Source organism: Acomys russatus, chromosome 17 (genome assembly GCF_903995435.1).
Source record: "Acomys russatus chromosome 17, mAcoRus1.1, whole genome shotgun sequence".
NCBI classification, from domain to species: Eukaryota; Metazoa; Chordata; class Mammalia; order Rodentia; family Muridae; genus Acomys; species Acomys russatus.
This window is the reverse complement of record NC_067153.1, coordinates 60,618,589-60,639,938: the sequence shown is the minus strand read 5'-3', so window position 1 is coordinate 60,639,938 and position 21,350 is coordinate 60,618,589. Positions and strand designations below refer to the sequence as shown.

Here is a 21,350-nt window from a genome sequence, read left to right as displayed (position 1 = left end):
GAAGACTGTCAATCAATAGGTGAAGAGTTTTAAAGTTCCCGTGTGTGTGTGTGTGTGTGTGTGTGTGTGTGTGTGTGTGTGTGTGTGTGTGTTTGGGGGTTTTGTTTTGTAGAGTGGAGAGCCCTCTAGTGTTCATTATACCCAACAGCTCTCAGAATGACTCAGGAGTCCTACCTCAACCAGAAGTTGCAACGTCAAAGGCTGCGAGAGCGCCCCTAACTCTCCTAACCTACCCTGCGCCACTGTGGAGCCGAGTTTGCGCATTAGGATGTGTCAGGAGACCCTGTTTGCGAACTGAAAGAATACACAGAGTGAAAAACCAGACCAGGGGCTGGAGAGGTAGATAGCTAGCTCTGCGCTTAAGAGCACCGGTTCTTCTGCTACAGGACCCAGGTTCAATTCCCAGCACTCACATGGCAGCTCACAAATGTCTGTAACTCCAGTTCTAGGAGATCTGACACCCTCACACAGACATACACGCAAGCAAAAGACCAATGTACATAAAATAAAAATAGAATAAACAACAACAACAAAACCAAACAAACCAACAACTATGTGGAATTAAAACAAAACTGACGATGGGAAAACGTTGCGAGAAGTCCTGGGTACCCCAGTTAACCTCAGCCATCCGAGCAGTATGGTTTTCATTTTGTTTTGGCGGGTGTGATGGTACAGTTTGAACCAAAGAGAAAGGAAGTGGGTATATGATTAGAAGAAAGAGTCGATGAATTGATGTATGCAGACTCTAAGGGAAGAAATCAACAATAACAAGTAGCCCGATCGGGTTTGGCGGGTATTAAGGAGTTTACCCCATTGGGTGCCCAAGGTTGTTAAGATACCTCCTTATGATTGGAGCAGTTCTACCATGAAAACGTACTGCCTTCCTTGTGAAATACTAGGCTACTCCAGTTAACTCACCTTAGTTCATCCAGCTGTGAAACAGGCAATAATCGCTCACAATTGCTATTTAAAAAAAAAAAAAAAAAAAAACTACACACACACACACACACACACACCCCTTTTCAAAAACAGTAAATTACTTGTTACCGTAAAACTTCCCTCGCTGTAAGCTGTCAGCTATGACTGCGATTAACTGCAGTATCTACTAGAAGAATCCAGAAAGACTGTGCCGCGGGAGAATCTCGTAAATGGGAGACAACACTTGGCTAATTTTTTCTTCCACAGACACCAATCCTTCGGCGAACCACACTACCCAGAAGACCTCGCGGCCCGGCCTGCCCTCGCGCCGTGCATTCAGGGATTGGTAGTTTTTGGAGCTTATTCGTCAGCTCGCGCAGTACAGGCCCAGGAACTCGCTTTCCCGGCTCCCCGCGCGGCCAGGCTGCTTCTCCGCGATCAGGAAACGCGAAAGATGGCGACCGCTTGGCGACGTTGAGGCCGCGTTAAGGCGGTTCAGGCGCGGGGTGGTGAGTCTTGGGCGGTGGAGGCGGATCCCACGAGTTTGGAGAGTGGGTGAGGAGCGGGGGAAGATACCGGTGGCCTCAGCCTCTGGGACCGGACGGCGAGGAATGTCTTAGGGAAGGGGCACGAGCCAGGGAAGCTCTGGCAGGCAGGAGAGAAGGGGCGCGGGCCCTGGGAACAGTGTTGGCTGCCTGGGGCACAGGCCACCTCCAGGACTATGTTAAGACCCCAGACTTTGGCCCGTGGACGTAGCGCTTGCTATACGTCAGTCTGACCTTATTCTTTTCCCCTTACTTCGGCCAGACTGGAACTCTGCTGTACTCCCAAAAACCAGTGCTTGCCGTCCCGCCTCGGCGTCACCAGTATACTATTGCTTTTGCCGGAAATTAGTTCTCACTTTCACTCACGATTGCTCATCTTCAAATTCTACCCATGTTTTAAGCGCCCAGGAGCCACTTCCTCTGTGGATCTATGCATATCCTCTTTTACGAATGGGAAGAAACGGGTACTTTGGATTCTCGCAGTACTTCACCTGAGCGTTCTTCATCTTGGCGTCTCTCTTGTCTTCTGCTTCTTCCTGTGTACAGAATTTCATTTGTAATTTCCACAGGGCCTAGAACTGAGCCTTGCATGTAGTAGCGCTTGTTTAACAATTACTGGAAATAATTTGCCTTTGCCCTGCAGCAGAACTGGGAAGCACCGCCAGGGTTTTCTAAATCAACAGCGCCTGTGGTTACTTTTTTTTTTTTTTTTTGGTTTTGGAGTTCAAGTTAGCCTTGAACTCAATATGCAGCTTAGTCTGTTCTGTCTTTGGACTCTCAATTCTGCCTTCACCTTTCTAGTGCTAAGATGACAGTCGTGAGTGGTGGTGGTGGCACACGCCTTTAATCCCATCACTGGGGAGGCAGAGGCAGGAGGATCGCTGTGAGATTGAGGCCAGCCTGGTCTACAAAGCAAGTCCAGTATAGCCAAGGCTACACAGAGAAACCCTGTCTTGAAAAAAAAAAAAAACAAAAGTTCCCTTAGAATCCTCTTTTTCCTATCTCCATATCACGCTATCCTGTTTGAATACCTTTTTTGTGCTCATTCTGAGTATCTATAATAGTGTGCTACACTGAGCTTACATTTCGTCAAATCCAGGACCCAGAAGAGCTTCTGGCACTAGCAGGTGCTCAGTATATACTGCTGATAGACTGAGGCAGATGGGGTGGCATGCACTTTAATCCCAGCTCTTGGGATTAAAAGCAGAGGCAGGCAGATCTCTGTAAATTTAAGGCCATCCGGTCTATGTAGTGAGTTCCAGGCCAGGCAGAAGCCACATGGAAAAACGCTGTCCCCAAACAAAAAAAAAAAAAAAAATCCCCAACAACAAAAACAAGCCAAAAAAAAAACCAAGGTCCAGGATGCTTTATAGAGAAAACAACTTTTCTTTTTTTTTTTTTTTTTGGTTGTTTTCTTTTTATGCATATATAGTTTTTAAAAGTTTTTTTTTAAATATAAATTGATGTTTTACCTGCATGTCTTCTGTCTGTCTGTGTGAGGGTGTCAGAACTTGAAGTTACAGACAGTTGTAATCGTCCATGTGGGTGCTGGGAATTGAACCTCGGTCTTCTGGAAGAGCAGTCAGTGCTCTTAACCACTGAGTCATCTCTCCAGTCCCCTTGGTTGTTTTCTTAAGGCTATAAGTAGGAGAGATATACTGTGAAGTACATGATGGACTGATTTGGAATATTGATTTATTTTAGTTAATTATGAGATAAAAATAGGTTGTCTTCACCTTTAGAAAGTGTTATTTGTTGCTGGGCGGTGGTGGCGCACGCCTTTAATCCCAGCACTCCGGAGGTAGAGGCAGGCGGATCACTGTGAGTTCGAGGCCAGCCTGGTCTATAAAGTTAGTCCAGGACAGCTAAGGCAACACAGAGAAACCCTGTCTCAAAGAAAACAAACAAACATAAAAAGAAGCAGGGGAGGAGAAAGAAAGGGAATGTACATGTCACAGTATGTGTGTGTCAGAGGACAATTTGCCAGAGGTTGGTTCTCTCCTTCTGCCATGTGGGTCCCAGGGATCAAACTCAGCAGCTTTGCCTTTCTGAGCCTATTAGATGATGACTGGTCATGTGGGCCAGCATGTCTAATAGATACCTGAAATAGAAGTGGTGTGAGCCAGGCGTGGTGGCGCACACCTGTAATCCCAGCACTCGGGAGGCAGAGGCTGGCGGATCGCTGTGAGTTCGAGGCCAGCCTGGTCTACAAAGTGAGTCCAGGACAGCCAAGGCTACACAGAGAAACCCTGTCTCAAAAAAACAAAAACAAACAAACAAACAAAAAAAGAAGTAGGTGATGTTTACTTACACTTCTTTTTCTCACACACACACACACACACACACACACACACACACACACACACACCCCGAGTCTTGCTCTGTTGTCCAGGCTGTCCTAGAACTTAGTACTTAGCTCAGGCTGGTCTTGAATTTGTTGTTATTCTCCTGCATCAGTTTCCCAGCTGCTGGGATTACAGGTGTAAGTTAGTACAGGTGGCTTCTAAACATCTTTTTAATAATATTCTGTCCAGTTTAATTACAAAACACAGTATGCTCATTGTATATGTTTACAATTTTGTTGCTGTTTTTTAAGATTTATTTATTTATTTATTTATTTTTGTTTTTTTGAGACAGGGTCTCTCTGTGTAGCCTTGGCTGTCCTGGACTCACTTTATAGACCAGGGTGGCCTTGAACAGCGATCTGCCTGCCTCTGCCTCCCAAGTTCTGGGATTAAAGGTGTGTGCCACCACCACCTGGCAATATTTACTTATTTATGAAGTATACAGTGTTTTGTCTGCATGTGCACTTGCACACCAGAATAGGGCACCAGGTCTCATTATAGATGGTTGTGAGCCACCCTGTGGTTGCTGGGAATTGAACTCAGGATCTTTGGAAGAACAGGCAGTGCTCTTAACTTCTGAGCCATCTCTCTAGCCCTGGTGTTGTTGGTTTTTGGGGTTTTTTTTTTTGTTTGTTTGTTTTTTTGTTTTTTGTTTGTTTGTTTGTTTTTGAGACAGTGTTTCTCTGTGTAACCTGGGCTGTCCTGGACTCGAACTCACAGCTATCTGCCTGCCTCTGCCCCTCAAGTGCTGGAATTAAAGGCATTCACCACCATGCCTGGCTCCTTGTATGTATTTAGAAATGAGTACACACCCTGTAATCCTAGCACTTGGAAAGCTGAGGCAGGAAGATCACCGTGGGTTAAAGCCAGCCCGTGCTACAGAGTGAGGCCCAGTCTCACAATTAAATAGTGAATATGTAAGGAGAAATCACAAGGAGACAGTATGGTGTAATGAGTAAGAATGGGCTTTTTCAAGCTAGACTACTAGGTCTTTGCTATTTAGAATTTGTGTTAGCTTAAGCAAGTTAGTGTATGTACCTGTGCCTCAGTTTCCTCATCTGTGGAGCAGGTGTACTAATAGATGAATTGATTGTTTTGAGATTTGCTGAGCTGTACGAGGTGAGCACTGTCTTTCACACACAGATGGCAGGAGAACTGGCTGACAAAAAGGACCGAGATGCATCACCCAAGGAGGAAAGGAAGCGATCACGGACACCTGATAGAGATCGAGATAGAGACCGGGACCGGAAGTCTTCCCCATCTAAAGATAGGAAGAGGCATCGGTCGCGGGATAGGCGTCGAGGAGGCAGCCGTTCTCGCTCTCGGTCCCGTTCCAAGTCTACAGAGAGGTAAAGTGGCTTCCTGTTCTGTTCCATGAGAAGGAAGGACATCTGATGCCCCCAGTATTGAGCAACTGCTGCTGCTGCTGCTGTTGTTGTTGTTTCAAGACAGGGTTTCTCTGTGGAGCTCTCGATGTCCCAGACTCACTTTGTAGACCAGGCAGGTCTCGAGCTCACAGAGATCTGCCTGCCTCTACCTCGCTGAGTGTTGGGATTAGAGGCGTGCGCGACCACGCCTGGTGCAACTGCTTTTCATATACTAGTCTACCCTTGTTCTAGGTGGACCTTCAAGGACTTTCAGCTTTCTCTTCCTCCTTTACTTTTCTGAGGTGCAGTCTCGTTGTGTAGGCCAGGTGTTCCTCTGCCCCAGCCTCCTGAGGCTGTGATTATAGGTGTTTCCATGACACCTCACTGTCCATGATCTGGCCTTGCTGCTAACAAGCAGCACTACGACTGCTCTGAAGAGCCCCTGAGGGTCAGGAACTGTGTGCTGTTAGCGTGCAGGCCTGGGCTCAGTGGGCTCACCTGCTGTGCAAGTGTGACAACCTGAGTTCCGATCCTGAGCATGCAGGTAAGAAGCCACATGTGGCAGCATGCACCTGTGATCCCAGCTGTGGCAGGACCTTCCCTAGTCAGCCAGCCAGCCTAGCCAATTGGGAAGTTCCAGGTCTGTGAGACATCCTGTCTTTAAAAGGGGGCAAAAAGAGGTGACAGAAATGGCTCAGCAGCTAAGAGCACTGATGGCTTTTCCAGAGGACCCAGGTTCAATTTCTAGGACTCCTGACACCCACAACAGGCACATATGTGATACTTGAATATACATGAAGAAAAACACACAGGTACATTTATTTATTTTTTTTAAGTGGAAGGTGGGGCGATCTCTCAGTGGTAAGCATAAGGACATAAGTTCAAATCCCCAGAACCCAAGTAAAAAGCTATGAATGTCTGTAATCCCTAGACGCAGGCAGATGCCCTGAGCGCGTTAGGCAGCCAGCATAGCTGGGGTCTTCAATCCTCAGCAAAGGAATGAGCTTGCTAGAAAGCTGAGGGCAAGCAGGAGGCAAAGAGCAAAAGCTTCCCTCTCCCACATCCCTATAGACTTCCAGCAGAAGCTGTGGCCCGCATTGGATCTGGGTTAGAAGTGGGTCTTCCTACTTCAAATGAAGCAAAAACCCTCACAGATGTGCCCTCCATTTCTGGGCTTTAGTTCCAGACCTGGTCACATTGGAAACCCAGAATGGCCATCACACAGGCCTTGTTTCTAAGGCAGAGAGCTGTAGATGGAGACACCTCGTGCCCCGCTTGCACTTGGCACTACCGTGTATCCACCACGCACATATCACCAAACATGGGGCACACTCGCACACACACAGTGGAGGGTGACAGAAGACAGTTGATGTCAACCCTAGCCTCCACACATGTACACAAGGGTGTGTGTATCTGCACAGCTGTACACACACGCACGCACACAGATCTTACTAGAATTTTCTCATAATTTCTCTGAGAAATACGTTCTCCAGTTTGTTAAACATTGCTTTGAGAAGACGAGAGCATGGGAAATTTCTTAGGGCGTTGGTGAAGTAAGTAAGACACTCTAGAAATGGCAAGGGATTGCCTCACTTTTCTGTCCTGCAGAGAGCGACGGCACAAAGAGCGGGAGCGCGATAAGGAGCGGGAGCGGAGTAAGAAGGAGCGGGACCGCGACAAGGATGGGCATCGGCGGGACAAGGACCGCAAAAGATCCAGGTAACGCTCGGGAGCGGCCTCTAAGGGGCTTCAGGCCCTGTACTCTGCAGCTCAGCCTCATGGAAAAAAGTAGATTTCGCTCAGCACATCCCATTGGTGCTTTCTTCAGAATGATTTTCCTCGGAAAGGATATGTCATTTTCAATGTATTTGTTTGATTAAACAGTGTCTTCTCACACCCTCCTGGGTGGCCTGCAGCTTCCCATGTAGACCAGGCTTGCCTTGAACTATGACCCTAGTTGTGGGTGGTCTGGAACTCTTGCTCCTCCTGCCTCCGCCTCGGAAGTGCTATGATCGCAGGTGGGAGCCACTGTGCTCAGCTCAGCATATAGCTTCTTTAGGAAGTAAAATGGCTCTTCTTTAAAACTGCCTGTGACATGTAAAAATGGTTGACTACTGTCTTGACCCAGAAACCCCTGCAAAATCAAGTAAATCAAGTAACAAAAGGAAAAGATGTCCCAGAAGAAGAAGGAAACAAAAACTGATGGTATGGGGATTAATTCAGCAAAAAATAAATGCAAATAAAAGTAAAAAGAAAACAAAAAAGGCTGGGCGTGGTGGCACACACCTTTAATCCCAGCACTCGGGAGGCAGAGGCAGGTGGATCGCTGTGAGTTCGAGGCCAGCCTGGTCTACAAAGTGAGTCCAGGACAGCCAAGGCTACACAAAGAAACCCTGTCTCGAAAAACAAACAAACAAACAAACCAAAAAAGAAAACAAAAAAGAAAGTGAGGTGAGGGTGGGGAGGTTCAGTGGTAAGAAGAGCACAAGGGCTCAGATCCCAGTACCGCAAGACTCTGAAGGCCGGTGCTGCCGCCTTCTCCCACCTGCAGCCTCAGTGCGCAGTGAGTGGGCAGGGGCAGGCGGATCCCTGAGGCTTACTGGTCAGCAGCCTAGCTCAGGGTCAGTGAGAGACCGTGTCTCAAGGAAGGAAGGAAGAGATGCCTTCTGGTGCCCTCTGTGCATATATACGCAGGTGTGTATACACACAACCCAGAGAGTAAAATAATTAAGGTTACAATTTGAAGTTCAGATTATTTTTGCAACTTAGAAATTAATTTGAAAAAGTTAATCAAACATTCCTATAGCTCCATTATACTATACAAATAAATGTGATAGAATACCTTTAAAAATATTTTTGGTTGTAAGCCTAACCTTTAATGCCTGAACCATCTTTCCAGCCCAAGCTTTTAAAATTGTTATTTGGGGGGCTGGAGAGACGGCTCAGAGGTTAAGAGCGCTGGCTGCTCTTCCAGAGTCCTGAGTTCAGTTCCCAGCACCCACACGGTGCCTCACAACCATCTGTAATGTGATCTGGTGCCCTCTGCTGGCCTGCAGGTGTACATGCAGGTATAGTAACAGTATAATAGTGTAATATATATTAAATAATAAGTAAATCAATCTTTTTAAAAAATCTTTTTTTTTTTTAAAAATAAATTAAAAAAAAAATTTTTTTTTTGGACTGGAGAGACTCCTCTATGAGTGAGCACTTGCTGTTCTTGGAGAGACCCAGGTTCCGTGCCCGGCACCCAGATCAGGGGTTTCAGACTGCCTGTAGCTCCAGCTCCGTAGGGTGCAAGGTTTCTGGTCCCCATGAGCACCCACACTCACCTGCACACACCGACAGACGCATTCACATAATTAAAAATAAAAATATATTCGTTTGTTTTGTTTGTTTGTTTTTTGAGCCGGAGTTTCTCTGTGTAACCCTGGCTGTCCTAGAACTTGCTCTGTAGACCAGGCTGGCTTTGAATTCAGAGAGCCACCTGCCTATGCCTCTTGAGTACTAAGGTTAAAGGTGTGTGCTACTGTTGCCTGGCTAAAAATACATTCTTAATAAAAAAAAAAACACATTTATTTATTTATTTATTTATGTGTTTGTGTGTGTGTGTGTGTGTGTGTGTGTCTGCATGTGTGCATGTGTACCACCTGTATGCCTGGTGCCCTCTGAGGTCAGAAGAGGGCATTAGATGCTTAGATGCCCTTGGACCTGAGTTGTGGATGGTTCTGAGGCTGTGACCCATCATGTGGGTGCTGGAATAGGAGGAGGAAGAGGAGGAAGAGGAGGGAGGAAGGAAGGAAGGAAGGGGAAAAGAAGAAGAAACAAAATAACCAAAGAAACAGAATTCAGTGTGGCACAGGTTCCCAGGGAGTAGTATATTCCCTCTGTACAAAGGCCTTACCAGGCTGGTATGTGGGTTAAAGGGAAGGACAGGTGCTCACAGGAAGTCGGCTGAGTTCCCTGTCATGTAGCATACAGCAGCTGTGAGGAAGCCTGAGCTGGGGACCCTGCTCAGTGGGAAGATGAGTCAGTGTAGTGACCACATCTGCTAGTTGTGAAGGGCCCAGCTGTGTGTGCTCAATTCACTGTGTATTCTAAAGTGAGGAACTTTAGTTTTCAATGTGCAACTACTGTTTGAGAGTTTTCTTTTTACAGTTTTTTAATTGGGGGCACGTACAAGGCAGAGTCTTGCTAGATCTTAGGTTGTCCTGGGACTCGCTGTGTGGCGCAGGCCTGGACCTTGGGTTCTCTTGCTTCAGTCTTGAGTGCTGGGTTGCAGACGTGTACCACTATACATGGCTTTTATTGTTATTTTTTAAGGTGTGTTTATTTTATTTATTTATTTTTTTATTATTAATTTATTCTTGTTACATCTCAGTGTTTATCCCATCCCTTGTATCCTCCCATTCTTCCATCCTTCCCATTTTCCCCTTATTCCCCTCCCCTATGACTGTTCCTGAGGGGGATTACCTCCCCCTGTATATGCTCATAGGGTATCAAGTCTCTTCTTGGTAGCCTGCTGTCCTTCCTCTGAGTGCCACCAGGTCTCCCCCTCCAGGGGACATGGTCAAATGTGAGGCACCAGAGTACGTGTGAAAGTCAGATCCCACTCTCCACTCAACTGTGGAGAATGTTCTGACCATTGGCTAGATCTGGGTAGGGGTTTAAAGTTTACCGCCTGTATTGTCCTTGGCTGGTGCCTTAGTTTGAGCGGGACCCCTGGGCCCAAATCTGCCTATCATAATGTTGTACTTGTAGGTTTCTAGGGTGTTGATTTTATTTTATGTGTATGGTTGTTTTACCTTCGTGTGTGTCCTTGGTGCTCATGGATGTCACAGGAGGAAATCAGATCCCTTGGAACTGGAGTTTCCAGTAAATGCCCCACCATGTGTGTGCTGGCAACTGAACCTGGGTCTTCCTGAGAACAGCAAGTGCCAAACCACAAACCGTTGCTCCTATCCCTGTTTCTGTTTGGTTGGTTTTGGTTTTTGTTAGTTTTTAAACAGAGTCTGTCCCACTGGGTAGCTAGGGTGGTCTTGAACTTGCCTCAGTTTTCTGCTCATCACCCTGAGTGTGCAGGGGTTGCAGGTGTGAGCTGTTAATCTGTCTTGCTTGCTGATTAAATTTTTTTTCTTATTTTAAATTTTATTTATTTACTTACTTACTTATCTATTTATGTTATTTGGGACAGGGTTTCTGGCTGTCCTGGAACTCACTCTGTAGACCAGTCTGGTCTCGAACTCAGAGATCCACCCACCTCTGCCTCCTGAATGCAGGGATTACAGGCATGTGCCCCACCACCTGGCTTTATTTTACATTTTAAAAAGTATTTCTTTTATATTTTGAGAGTATGCTATACTTACACCATTTCCCCCTTCCTGCCCTGTCTCTAAATCCTCTGTGCTCTCTTTCAAATTTATGGCCTCATTTTTCATTTTCATGTAATTGTTGTTACATACATGTATGTGTGTATGTTCTAAATCAAGTGCAGTCTGCTCAGCACACACAGTGTTACTTGTGTGTGTGTCTTCAGGGCTGACCACTTGGTATTGGATAAGCAGGTGGTGTGCTTGTTCCTGCAGAACACTCCCCTTGGTCTCCACATCCCTGAGTTGCCTGTAGTTCTTTCTGTAGGGTTGGGGTGGGCGTTCTGCTTCCTTGTTAGCTGTTGTCCTTGTTCAGCTCATGGTTGGGGCGTCATGGTGGTGACACTTCATGGGTGTGATTTTTCTTTCCTAAGACAAAGTCTCTTTATGTAGCCCTGGCTGTCCTTAAACTCTCTGTACACCAGGCTGGCCCCCAACTCCCAGACTTCTGTCTGCTTACGTCTGCCTCCTCCTGGGTGCTTGGGTGCATGCGCCATCACACCCTGACTTGTTTGAACTTTCCATGACAGCAGTGAAGTCCACTTTCCTTGAAGGGATTGCTCAGAAGGAGACTCAGGTAGAGTGGGGCCAGGGTAGGGCGTGAGTAGGTTGCAGAGCAGGCAGAGGGACTAGACCTTGCCTAAGAGAACTCTAGGGCATGGAGGAGGACCGCGGCCAGGCCGGAGGAGTAGGAAAACTTCTCTCCTCTTTTGGAGGCTCAATGAGAACCTCATTCAGGGGCTCCATGATTTTAATCTGAGCACTTGGGGGGCAGAGGCAGGCGGATTGACTGTGAGTTCGAGGCCAGCCTGGTCTACAAAGTGAGTCCAGGACAGCCAAGGCTACACAGAGAAACCCTGTCTCAAAAAACAAACCAAACCAAAAAGAGCTGTGGACCTTTCTCCTTTTTTCTTCAAGCTTGTCTCCTGGTCGAGGAAAAGATTTCAAGTCGCGGAAGGACAGAGACTTTAAGAAGGGTGATGAGGATGAACACGGTGACAAGAAACCTAAGGTAAAGAAGGCTGATGCAGCTGTGTCTTCTTCAAGGGAGAGATTCTCCTGCCCCCACCCTCCCCCTCCATCCCCCCACCTTCCACCCCCCACCTCCAAGATGGAGTTTCTCTGTGTAGCCCTGGCTGTTTTGGAACTGGATCTGTAGACCAGGCTGACCTTAAACTCAGAGAGATCCTCCTGCCTCTGCCTCCTCAGTGCTGGGATTGAATGCGTGTGCCACTACCACCACTGCCCACGATTTCTTTACATTTGTATGTGCATTGGTGTTTTGTTTGTATATATATCTGTGTCCTCACACAGACATTGGATCCCTGGATCCCTGGAACTGGAGTTATAGACAGTTGTGAGCTGCCATGTGGGTGCTGGGAATTGAACCAGGGTCCTCTGGAAGAGCAGCCAGTGCTTTAACCACTGAGCCAGCTCTGCGGCCCCATGAGGGAGAATCTATAAACCAGGTTCCCATGTTTTATGTTCAGATCCAGCCACTGTCCCTGGAGGAACTTCTGGCCAAGAAAAAGGCTGAGGAAGAAGCTGAAGCTAAGGTAAGAATCTGGGGACTACATCAGTATGCTCTGGCGACGATAACAACACACCGCTAACTGGGCAGCTTCAGCGTCAGGGTTCTAGGAGTTAGAGGTCTGTCTCAGCTGCAGTATCAGCAGTTATTTCTGCTGAGGGCCCTGTTCCTAGATGTAGGTGCCTTTTCTGTCCTCACACGGTCACCTTTGTTGGCGCTCATCTCCAGAGTGTCAGTCCTCTGTTGTTCTTTCCTCGTGAAGCTGCCACGCCGGGCAGTGGCTGTGCTGTCGCCATGCCACCTCACTGTGTCTGCAGCCTCGACCTACTGTGGAGTGTGATGAGGGAAAGCTTTAGCCCGGAGCAGAATCCTCGGCCTCTAAGTATTTTTGTCAAGATAGTTACTCTCTTAGCGAGTGTTGAGGGGCTCCTGGGTCTCACTGGCAGCGATGGGCCCTGGACTCTGTTACCCATTTCCTTCTGTCTTGCAGCCCAAGTTCCTTTCCAAAGCAGAGAGGGAGGCTGAAGCTCTGAAGCGGCGGCAGCAGGAGGTGGAAGAGCGCCAGAAGATGCTTGAAGAGGAGAGGAAGAAAAGGAAACAGTTCCAGGATCTGGGCAGGAAGATGCTGGGTTTGTTTCTGTCCTGTGTAGAAAGGATGGGGTGAGATTGTATACACACACACACACACACACACACACACACACACACACACACACACACACAGAGAGAGAGAGAGAGAGAGAGAGAGAGAGAGAGAGAGAGAGAGAGAGAGAGAGAGAGACCTAGCCTGGAGCCATAGCTCAGTGGTAGAACCTGCCTACCATATAAAAGGCCCTGGCAAAGGAGAGGGGAGGGCGGAGGATAGGAACTTGTTTGTTTCAGAGTTTGGAAAAGAGAAAAAGGTGAAAGTTTGTGGGAATACCTATTGGGCCCTCTTTCTATCATGTGTCCACTCGTGTCCTCATTTGTGCCTATTGGCTGGGTTCCATTTGAGGACTCGTCCTTCCACTGAGCCCCTGCAGCTTTCCTTCTCTGTCTATAGAAGATCCTCAGGAGCGGGAGCGGCGGGAACGGAGGGAGAGGATGGAGCGGGAGACCAATGGAACCGAGGATGAGGAGGGGCGGCAGAAGATCCGGGAAGAGAAGGACAAGAGCAAGGAGCTGCATGCAATCAAGGTACCGACCTCGGCCCACCAGCGAGGGTTAGCTATCTGCCTCTCTGCTCTCAGGTCTGGGTCTTGACACTGACAGCTCTGTGCTCTCTCCCTGAGCAGGAGCGCTATCTAGGTGGCATCAAAAAACGGCGCCGAACAAGGCATCTCAATGATCGAAAGTTTGTCTTTGAGTGGGACGCATCTGAAGATACCTCCATTGACTACAACCCCCTGTGAGTGGCTTTGTGCCCACATACTGGTCTTGGACACTGTGTGGTCCTAGAAAGAGCTGGTGGCAGGAAAAGTAAGATGGGCTAGGATGAGGAAGTTGGTAGATGAGCATCTGCCCAGCTCTCCAAGCATGGGAAGAGAATTGGTGCGCATTGGCGGTCTGCCCTGCCTCCTACAGCTTCTTCTACCTCTGCCTCCATCCCAGGTACAAGGAGCGGCACCAGGTGCAGCTGTTGGGACGCGGTTTCATCGCAGGCATCGACCTCAAGCAGCAGAAACGGGAGCAGTCACGGTTCTATGGAGACCTAATGGAAAAGAGGAGAACCCTGGAAGAGAAGGAGCAGGAGGAGTGAGTCATTGGCTCGGGGTGCCTGAGGTCCAGAGGGAGTGTGCTGACTTGTTTGACCTTCATCATGCTTTGCTTCAGGGCAAGACTCCGCAAACTCCGTAAGAAGGAAGCCAAGCAACGCTGGGATGACCGCCATTGGTCCCAGAAGAAGTTAGAGGAGATGACAGACAGGGACTGGCGGATCTTCCGTGAAGACTACAGCATCACCACCAAAGGTGGCAAGATCCCCAATCCCATCCGGTCCTGGAAAGATTCGTCTCTGCCCCCACATATCTTGGAAGTCATTGATAAGTGTGGCTACAAGGTAAAGGGGCAGATTGGCCGGGGCACCTGCCACTTCCTCTCTTACATTCTAGGACTGGAAATGTAGTTGGGACAAGAGAACTTTGTGTCTTCACTATTGAGTGTCTTCTCTGGCCACAGCACCAAACTAACTGCATGTCACTTTCTGGCAGACGTATGGGCCGTTAGCGAGTGTTTTTCACTGGACCCTCTTTCCTATATGTCCCAGGTGCATGGTAGCAGTGTGCTTTGCCCACTGTGTCAGCACTATCCTGAATAGTGTGATTCTTTGCTCATTACCTTTGTTCTGGGTCACTGCAGGAGCCAACACCTATCCAGCGCCAAGCCATCCCCATTGGGCTACAGAATCGTGACATCATTGGTGTGGCTGAGACTGGCAGCGGCAAGACGGCAGCCTTCCTTATCCCATTACTGGTCTGGATCACCACACTTCCCAAAATTGACAGGTAGGGTCAGCTAATTTTCAGTTGGGTGGATTGGTGGGTAGGAAAGATGAGACAGACAGGAGTCGGTAGCCGTCTCGCTATCTTGCAGTCTGGCTTTGCATGGGGTCACCAGCCTGCCCGTCCCCATAGCTGCCATAAGAGTGACTTTGTCCTGCTCCGGCTTGTGCTTGGACAAGACCAAAGCTCATGAAGCTGTGGGACACCCCATTTACCACAGGATCGAAGAGTCAGACCAGGGCCCTTACGCCATCATTCTGGCTCCCACCCGTGAGTTGGCTCAGCAGATTGAGGAAGAAACCATCAAATTCGGAAAGCCACTAGGTATCCGCACTGTGGCTGTCATTGGTGGCATCTCCAGAGAAGACCAAGGCTTCAGGCTACGCATGGGTTGTGAGGTTTGTTTTTCAAATGAACATTAATTAATTATATTAATATAGTAGTTCATGATGCTAATAATTAGTGGGCATTACAACAATCGTATGAGAGTGGGTAGAGATAGAGATTGCACACTATTTTATAGGTGAAGACAAAGTTAATAATTTGTCTGCAGTCGCACAACTGCCAATGGGCCATGTGGAGGAGGGAAGGTTCATAGCAAAGCCTGTGTTCTTAGTATGATCCATGTTGTTGGCACACACTCCTTAGGATAGATGGAGAGACCCTCTAAGGAGTCTGAGATAGAGTCCTGGGTGGACGCCTCAGTGTAATCGTGCATGTTGCTCCTCCCACAGTATTTTGTAGCCTCTTTTCCATCTAAGGAAGTTCCTCCTGATTCTGCTAGCTGTCTTACTCCTGGATCTTACTCAGAAACCCCATTCATTCCTGAAGGAGACCGAAGGTAGCAGATGGTTTCATGTCAGTTCTCAGGGACCATAAGTACAAAACCTGACTGGAGTTGAGGCCCGAGTTCCTTAGCATTGAAGGTCTGTTGCCTAAGTGGGTGCGTAGTTCACAGCAGAGAGAAAAAGATGGAGTTGCCTGCTAAGGTGCACATGGCTACACCGTGTCTTCCAGATTGTGATCGCCACCCCGGGACGCCTCATTGACGTGCTGGAGAACCGCTACCTGGTGCTGAGCCGCTGCACCTATGTGGTTCTGGACGAGGCCGACAGGATGATTGACATGGGCTTTGAGCCAGATGTGCAGAAGATCCTGGAACACATGCCTGTGAGCAACCAGAAGCCAGACACAGATGAGGCTGAGGACCCCGAGAAGATGTTGGCCAACTTTGAATCAGGAAAACATAAATACCGCCAAGTAAGGCATCTTTCTTGGGAGAAGTTGAGCCAGTTCCCAAGTCTGTTTTCAGAGCCTCCTTGCCCATGGAGGCCCCTACTGCAGTGCTTCCAGTGTGCTAACGCTGTGTGCCGTCCTCTGTGGGCCCAGCGCGCGTGCTTCCAGTGTGCTAACGCTGTGTGCCGTCCTCTGTGGGCCCAGCGCGCGTGCTTCCAGTGTGCTAACGCTGTGTGCCGTCCTCTGTGGGCCCAGCGCGCGTGCTTCCAGTGTGCTAACGCTGTGTGCCGTCCTCTGTGGGCCCAGCGCGCGTGCTTCCAGTGTGCTAACGCTGCCTGTGTGCCGTCCTCTGTGGGCCCAGCGCGCGTGCTTCCAGTGTGCTAACGCTGTGTGCCGTCCTCTGTGGGCCCAGCGCGCGTGCTTCCAGTGTGCTAACGCTGCCTGTGTGCCGTCCTCTGTGGGCCCAGCGCGCATGCTTCCAGTGTGCTAATGCTGTGTGCCGTCCTCTGTGGGCCCAGCGCGCATGCTTCCAGTGTGCTAATGCTGCCTGTGTGCCGTCCTCTGTGGGCCCAGCGCACGTGCTTCCAGTGTGCTAACGCTGCCTGTGTGCCGTCCTCTGTGGGCCCAGCGCGCGTGCTTCCAGTGTGCTAACGCTGCCTGTGTGCCGTCCTCTGTGGGCCCAGCCCGCGTGCTTCCAGTGTGCTAACGCTGCCTGTGTGCAGTCGTTTGACAGTCGAAGGGGTGGAGCCATTTAGTTCAGCCTGCAAAGCTGATTCTAGAAAATAATGCTACTTAACAAAGCGAAGCCGGGAGGTAGCTGGGCATGGTGGCACATGCCTTTAATCCCAGCACTCGGGAGGCAGAAGCGGGCAGATCTCTGTGAGTTCGAGGCCAGCCTGGTCTACAAAGCGAGTCCAGGACAGCCAAGGCTACACAGAGAGACCCTGTCTTGAGAAGAAGAAAAAAAAAAAAACAGAAGAAGAGGGAAAAGTGCCAAGCAGTGGCTCATGCCTAAAATCCCAGCATTCACGAGGCAGAGGTAAAAAGATTGCTCAACTTTGAGGCTAGCTTGTCTTACATTTGAGTTCCAGGCCAGGCATATCTACATAGCATGGTCCTGTCTCAAAAAGCTAAACAAAAGTAAGGAATTGGGCACTGACTAGAGAGATGGCTCAGCAGTTAAGAGCATTGGCTGCCCTTCCAGAACTCAGTTCTTAGCTCCCATGTAGTGGTAAAGGGATCTGATGCCATCTTCTGGCATGCGAGTGTACATACAGAGAGAGCACTCATACGTTAAAAAATTAAAAATAAATAAATAAATAGAAAGAAAGAAAAAGCTGGGTGGTAGTGGTACATGCCTTTAATCCTAGTAGAGGCAGATGGATCTCTGAGTTCAAGGCCAGCCTGGGCTACAGAGTGGGGATAATGATGCTGTGTGGATCACAGGAGAACAGTTCCCTGTTTCCCAGGGTTATGCAGGACTTGCTCCATGTTTTTTAGCCTGAGTTGAGCTGCTTGTGGTGGCATTGGGGTGTGAGGCTCCATCTGCCTAGGCCCAGGGCTGAACCTGCTGTTTTATAGACAGTCATGTTCACGGCTACTATGCCCCCAGCGGTGGAACGTCTAGCCAGGAGCTACCTGCGGCGACCTGCTGTGGTGTACATTGGCTCTGCAGGCAAGCCCCATGAGCGGGTGGAACAGAAGGTCTTCCTCATGTCGGAATCAGAAAAGAGGTATGGGGCAGCTGTGTTGGGGAACCCCGGGCAAGGGCTTCTGTCTGGGCCTCTTTCCCTGTGAGGGGGCTGTGGGTCGTCACTGCTACTCACGTCTTTGCAAGTTCTCTGTTGAGGACCTTGGAGTTTGTTCGTTACCAGGGTTGAGTGTCTCACTAGATCTGGGGGTACTGTGTATCTCATTTTCCTCCCTGCACCCCCCAGGAAAAAGCTGCTGGCAATCTTGGAACAAGGTTTTGATCCACCCATCATCATTTTTGTCAACCAGAAGAAAGGTTGTGACGTGTTGGCCAAGTCTCTGGAGAAGATGGGGGTATGTGTAGCAGGCAGAGCGCAGCTAACCCTAGTGCTGCTGCTTCTGAAGCTAGGGATTGGGGGGCGCGGGTGTCGGCTCCACTCACTGTTTAATCTCTACAGCATCTAACAAGTCAGGGCCAAAAGGAAAGCATGGTTTGAGGAAGGAAGGAAGGAAGGAAGGAAGGAAGGAAGGAAGGAAGGAAGGAAGGAAGGAAGGAGGGAAAACTGATAAGTTACTTGGAATCCCATCTATTCCAGCAGCAGCAGCAGCCAAACACGCTGTGGGCCTCCATCTAACGGGGTGGGAGCAGAGAGACGCGTCCTGGTAGAGTGGGAGGCTGTGGGAAAGTGGGTCTGTGCTGTCAGGTGCTGTGGGGAGGGGAGGAGGTGCTGGTGATCAGTCTTTGTGCTGCTAATAAGGCAGAAAGAGTGTCCTTACCCCTCAGCTCCTGCTGTCCCTACCTTCGTAGTCCCTTGCCCTGACTCTCCTTCAAAGCTGTCCTCGGCCTGGCTCTGTCTCAGCGGATCGCTCTGCTCTGACCCTATCCTGTCTGCCCCTCCACACACTCCGTATTTCTTTGCATTTCTCGCTCTAGCTCACATGCTCTTTCTCACTTCACTTGAGCTCCTTTGCTTCCTGTGCCCCTCACCTCACACCCCACACCCCACTTCTGCTCTCCAGCGCTCCTTGTTCCCAGCCCTTCTGTCCTCCCGTCTCTCCCCGAGCCCATTGCGGCCTACCTCATGTTCCTCCAACAGTACAATGCCTGTACACTGCACGGTGGAAAAGGCCAGGAGCAGCGAGAGTTTGCACTGTCCAACCTCAAGGCTGGCGCCAAGGATATTTTGGTGGCTACAGACGTGGCTGGCCGTGGTATTGATATCCAAGATGTGTCTATGGTTGTCAACTATGATATGGCCAAAAATATCGAGGGTGAGTGCCGGCAGACGCAGCTTCGCTTCAGGCTCAGGGGGCTGCTTGTACTCTCCCTGTCAGAGTTGCGGTGCACTGAAAGCTCTGCTCTAGCCTGGGGTGACGTTGTCCCAGTGTCTAGGACAACACTTGATGGGATATAGAGTGGAGCTAGGCGAGCCTTAGTGCTGCCCTGTGGGGGTGGGAGACAGGCAGGTGGAGAGGACTGTGGGTTCACCAGCTGCAGACAGCAGGAGGTGGGTTGCTTGCCCCTGGAGGTTGGTTGAGGTGGAGGTGCCTTTGAGGGTGGGTACCACTCACCAGGGCATCTGGCTTGGTCCGAGTGACATCCTTCTGCTCCCCAGATTATATCCATCGAATTGGCCGTACGGGAAGAGCGGGCAAGAGTGGCGTCGCCATCACCTTCCTCACCAAAGAGGACTCAGCCGTGTTCTATGAACTGAAGCAAGCCATCCTTGAGAGCCCAGTGTCGTCTTGTCCTCCAGAGCTAGCAAACCACCCAGACGCGCAGCACAAGCCAGGCACCATCCTCACCAAGAAGCGCAGGGAGGAGACCATCTTCGCCTGACGCACTCCTGAAGCCGGTGCCTGTTGTAGAGCCCCCGCAGCCCTGGCTAGGCGCTCCTGCTTGGCTTCCGGGACTCAGGAAACAGTCGCCCTCTGGCCTGGAAGCCTGTGAGGAACCCTTCAGAGGGACAGGAAGATGGTATAGGCGGCAGGAGGAGCATACCACGTCAGGTTGGGCCCAGCTCTGCCCCTTGCAGACTTGCCGTTGTACTGGTTATGGGGCAGCTGCCCAGGGCTGTCCCCCAGCCCGAACAAACACCCGGCCACCTGGAGGGGACTTCCTCTAGCACGTATGTGTGACTGTACACTGCAGCGTGTTATTGCCCTAAGTGACCCAGGGGATCTGGCATCATGAGGATTGTGGACCTTGGACTCTTATCACTCTGACAACTGGTTTCCCATTTGGAGTTTAAACAGGTTGAGAGCCGTTAGAGCTGTGCACAGCCCTATGCCAGGGTGCTGTGCACTCTAGGCGTCCCTCCCCATAGGAAAGTTTTTTAGATATGGGGACAGGGTGAGCTGGCTGTGTCCATCATTAAGTCACTGAGTGAAATTTCTGTTTTCTATTCTCTGAGAAGATAAGTTTGTATGTTCTGAGAATAAATACATGAATATTAAGGTTGTGTCTAGTTCTAGCTAAACTCTCCTCTCTGGGAAATGCAGAAGGAAGCAAGAGCAGCATTGCCTGGGTAGGGCCAGCTGAGAAAGTGGAAGACTGACACCAAAGGCAGGCCTGGCTCTCAGCTAGTAGGGTTTTTGTAGGTGGCACTTGAGGGCAGATGGGAAACCGTGGCAGCAGGGTGGCAGTGATCCCTCCTGTCCTGCTCTTCTGTGTAATTGGGGGCGTGTCCAGCTTCTCACAGGAGGAGAAAGGAAGCAGCCGGAACCGCACATCAGCCACCATGTGCCGAATCCTGGTGTCCCTTGCTCATGGGAAGAGGGTGGAGATCGATGGAGGAGTCAGCACCAGAGGTCTCACTGGCTTCAGCTGAGTTAGGTTTGAGGGGGACCACAGGTGTCTGTCCTCCAATTCGGGCATGAGCTCTCCTTTTGCCCCTCAAAGGCAGAAAGTACGTGCATTCAAGTTGCAGCAACCTGTGGAGCCCTCTGGCCATGGCAGGGGCAGTGGGAAGCTTTGACTATGTGGCTCCCTTGCTTCTCAGAGCAAGTCCCTTCTGTACCTCCAATACTTCCCCCTCTGGACACCAGGCCTGGGTGTGGTGTCCCCATAAATACAGTGCACACCCTTAATCCCGGCAGAGGCAGAGACAAGCGGATCTCTGAGTTTGAGGCCAGCCTGGTCTACAATGCGAGTCCAGGACAGCCAGGGTGGTTACACAGAGAAACCCTGTCTGGAAACCCCACCCCACCCCCAAAATACAGTGCCTCTCACATTTGCTGATTCCTCTTCCCACTCATGAATCCTTGATGAGATACTTGCCCTCTGCAGACTTAGGCCACACATCATAGAGAGCCACATGAGCCAACAGACCAGAGACACCTGAGGACTGCGCATGGTGTTTTATTGGAGATGACAGTGAGGTGGGGCAGGTTCTTAATGGAGCATGCTCTGTAGGTCACACGCTATAGCCATACGGCAAGGGTAGCCAGGTGGACGGCCTCTGGGGCTGTCCACTATGTCCTGTTCTTGTCATCTAACCCTAACTTAACAAGCGGCAGCTATGAGTCAGGGAGGACCTCCTGCCCCATCTTGCAGGAGGCATGGAGGGAAAGAACAGAAATGACAGATGCAAGGGCAAAAGAATGAGAAAGGCAAGGGCCCCCCTCCCCCTCCGGAAGCTGTTCTGCTCTCCCCCGCAGCCCAGGCTGGCTTCTGGCTTGACTGTGCCCCAGATCCCTAGTCTTGCCAGATGCTAAGCTTCCTGGTTTGGTGAGGAGGGCCTTTTTCTACCAGAGCTTCAGCTACGAGCTATCTGTGCAGCCTCACCTGCACTGCACTGCACTGCTCCTGTCTTAGGTGTCAATGCCCATCCCAGCTGATGGGACACCCATGCCGAGCCGCCATGTTGA

At 49.9% G+C, this 21,350-nt stretch overlaps 1 protein-coding gene across 2 annotated transcripts; it reads left to right on the top strand.

The window, feature by feature from the left end:
• The first annotated feature begins 1,312 nt into the window (after nucleotides 1-1,312).
• Ddx23 (DEAD-box helicase 23) lies at nucleotides 1,313-19,430 on the top strand. 2 transcript variants are annotated; one of them, XM_051160305.1, is made up of 17 exons: nucleotides 1,313-1,427; nucleotides 4,952-5,157; nucleotides 6,784-6,894; nucleotides 11,460-11,553; nucleotides 12,032-12,097; nucleotides 12,563-12,701; nucleotides 13,115-13,248; nucleotides 13,347-13,459; nucleotides 13,663-13,806; nucleotides 13,885-14,110; nucleotides 14,410-14,555; nucleotides 14,773-14,950; nucleotides 15,570-15,812; nucleotides 17,370-17,521; nucleotides 17,726-17,834; nucleotides 18,578-18,752; nucleotides 19,097-19,430. In XM_051160305.1, exons 2-17 carry the CDS (start codon nucleotides 4,952-4,954, stop codon nucleotides 19,318-19,320), a joined length of 2,460 nt encoding a protein of 819 aa, XP_051016262.1. In that variant the 5' UTR covers nucleotides 1,313-1,427; the 3' UTR covers nucleotides 19,321-19,430. The 2 variants fall into 2 exon arrangements, with proteins under 2 accessions (XP_051016262.1, XP_051016260.1); XM_051160303.1 differs by having other exon boundaries at nucleotides 1,342-1,473.
• Nucleotides 19,431-21,350: the final 1,920 nt, after the last annotated feature.